Source organism: Aptenodytes forsteri, unplaced genomic scaffold, assembly GCF_000699145.1.
Source record: "Aptenodytes forsteri isolate BGI_AS27 unplaced genomic scaffold, ASM69914v1 Scaffold687, whole genome shotgun sequence".
NCBI classification, from domain to species: Eukaryota; Metazoa; Chordata; class Aves; order Sphenisciformes; family Spheniscidae; genus Aptenodytes; species Aptenodytes forsteri.
The window spans coordinates 353,820-355,431 of NW_008794708.1; the positions used below are offsets into that span (position 1 = coordinate 353,820).

A 1,612-nucleotide genomic window follows, 5' to 3' on the forward strand; every position below is an offset into this window, starting at 1 on the left:
GCGCCCGCTGGCGGGTGGCGGCACGGGTGCTGCCCGCGGGGCATCGGGCGAGCAGCCCCGGGGGGCAGGTGTGGGACCTGGCGCAGGCGCTGCGGGACGGGGTGCTGCTCTGCCACCTCCTCAACGCTCTCCTGCCCCGCGCCGTGCCCCCCCGCGACATCTGTCCCCGTCCCCAGATGTCACAGGTGCGACCGGGGGCAAATACCCACCGGGGGGGGGTGTGTGGAACTGCCCCAGGGTGGGGTAATTGGGGGGGTAATTGCCCCGGAAAGGGGTACGGGGGTGCTGGTTCCAGCGGGGATGATGGTGACAGTGACGATGGTGACAGTGACAATGCCAGGGCTGGTGTGAATGAGGGTGATGGCAATGGGGTGATGGCGATGACGACGGGGACGATGGTGGTGATGGTGACAGTGGGGGTGATGATGATGGTGGCGATGCTGGTGCCAATGGGGGTGACGATGACAGTGACAACAGGGTTGATGGTGACAATGACGGGTGGTGGAAATGGGGATTATGGTGATGGTACCAATTGACAAAAGTGTTGACAATGGGGATAACGATGATGGTGACGGTGACAATGATGGGAGTGACAGTGATGGTGACAGTGATGACAATGATGTTGGTGATGATGGGGGTGACTATGATGGTGTCAATGAGCGTGATGTTGATGGTGACAGTGACCATGGGGGTGACGATGACCATGACCACAACAATGATGGTGATGATGATGGTACTGGTGCCAGTGAGGATGCCAGTGACAATGACAATGATGGTGTTGGTGACAGTGACGATCATCGTGATAATGGTGGTGCTGGTGCCAATGAGGATGACAGTGGCAGTGATGGTGTTGGTGACAGTGACGATCATGATGACGTTGGTGATGGTGCCAATGGGGGTGACAGTGACAGTGTTGGTGATGTTGATGAGGGGGTGACAGTGGCGATGACAGTGTTGACGACAGATGATGGAGGTGCCAGTGTCAATGGTGGCGACGATGGTGGTCACAAATGGGGGAAGAGGATGGGGTTGATGGTGCTGATGGGGGTGACAGTGGCGGCGACAATGATGGTGATGGTGACAATGGGGGTGCTGATGGGGGTGATGGTGCTGGTGACGGTGACACGGTGCCACCGCAGTTCCTGTGCCTGAGGAACATCCGCACCTTCCTGACCGCCTGCGCTGACAAGTTCGGGCTCCCGAAGCACCGGCTCTTCGGCGCCTTCGACCTCTTCGATGTCCAGGACTTCGGCAAGGTGGGACTCAGGCGTCCGGGTCAGACCTGGGGGGGAACCCAGGCATCCGGCTCCTGCCCCTCCCCTCCTCAATGTCCCCTGTCTGTCCCCAGGTGATCGACACCCTCTCGACGCTCTCCTGGACCCCCATCGCCCAGAGCAAAGGTTTCACGTGAGTGCAGGGGACCCAGGCGTCCGGGCCCCCTCCCCAAGGGACCCAGGCGTCCAGTCCCCGAGGGACCCAGGCACCCAGGCTGTGTTGTCCCCCCCCCCAGGCCCTTCCCTACTGAGGACTGCATTGGGGACGATGACATCTACAGCGGCCTCTCTGACCTCATCGAGTGAGTGGGGCAGGTTGGGGGGCGTTAGGGAGGTAC

The 1,612-nt window shown here is 60.7% G+C and overlaps 1 protein-coding gene across 1 annotated transcript in view; it reads left to right on the top strand.

Moving 5' to 3' along the window:
- Positions 1-8: 8 nt before the first annotated feature.
- Positions 9-1,612, top strand: part of LOC103894332 (proto-oncogene vav) — a gene marked incomplete at its 5' end in the record, with an annotated part of 14,821 nt that continues 13,217 nt past the window's right edge. The window contains 4 exons of the mRNA XM_019470598.1: positions 9-185; positions 1,140-1,256; positions 1,349-1,407; positions 1,511-1,576. Coding sequence (XP_019326143.1) covers positions 9-185; positions 1,140-1,256; positions 1,349-1,407; positions 1,511-1,576 — 419 coding nt within the window. The remainder of the gene's footprint in view (positions 186-1,139; positions 1,257-1,348; positions 1,408-1,510; positions 1,577-1,612) is intronic.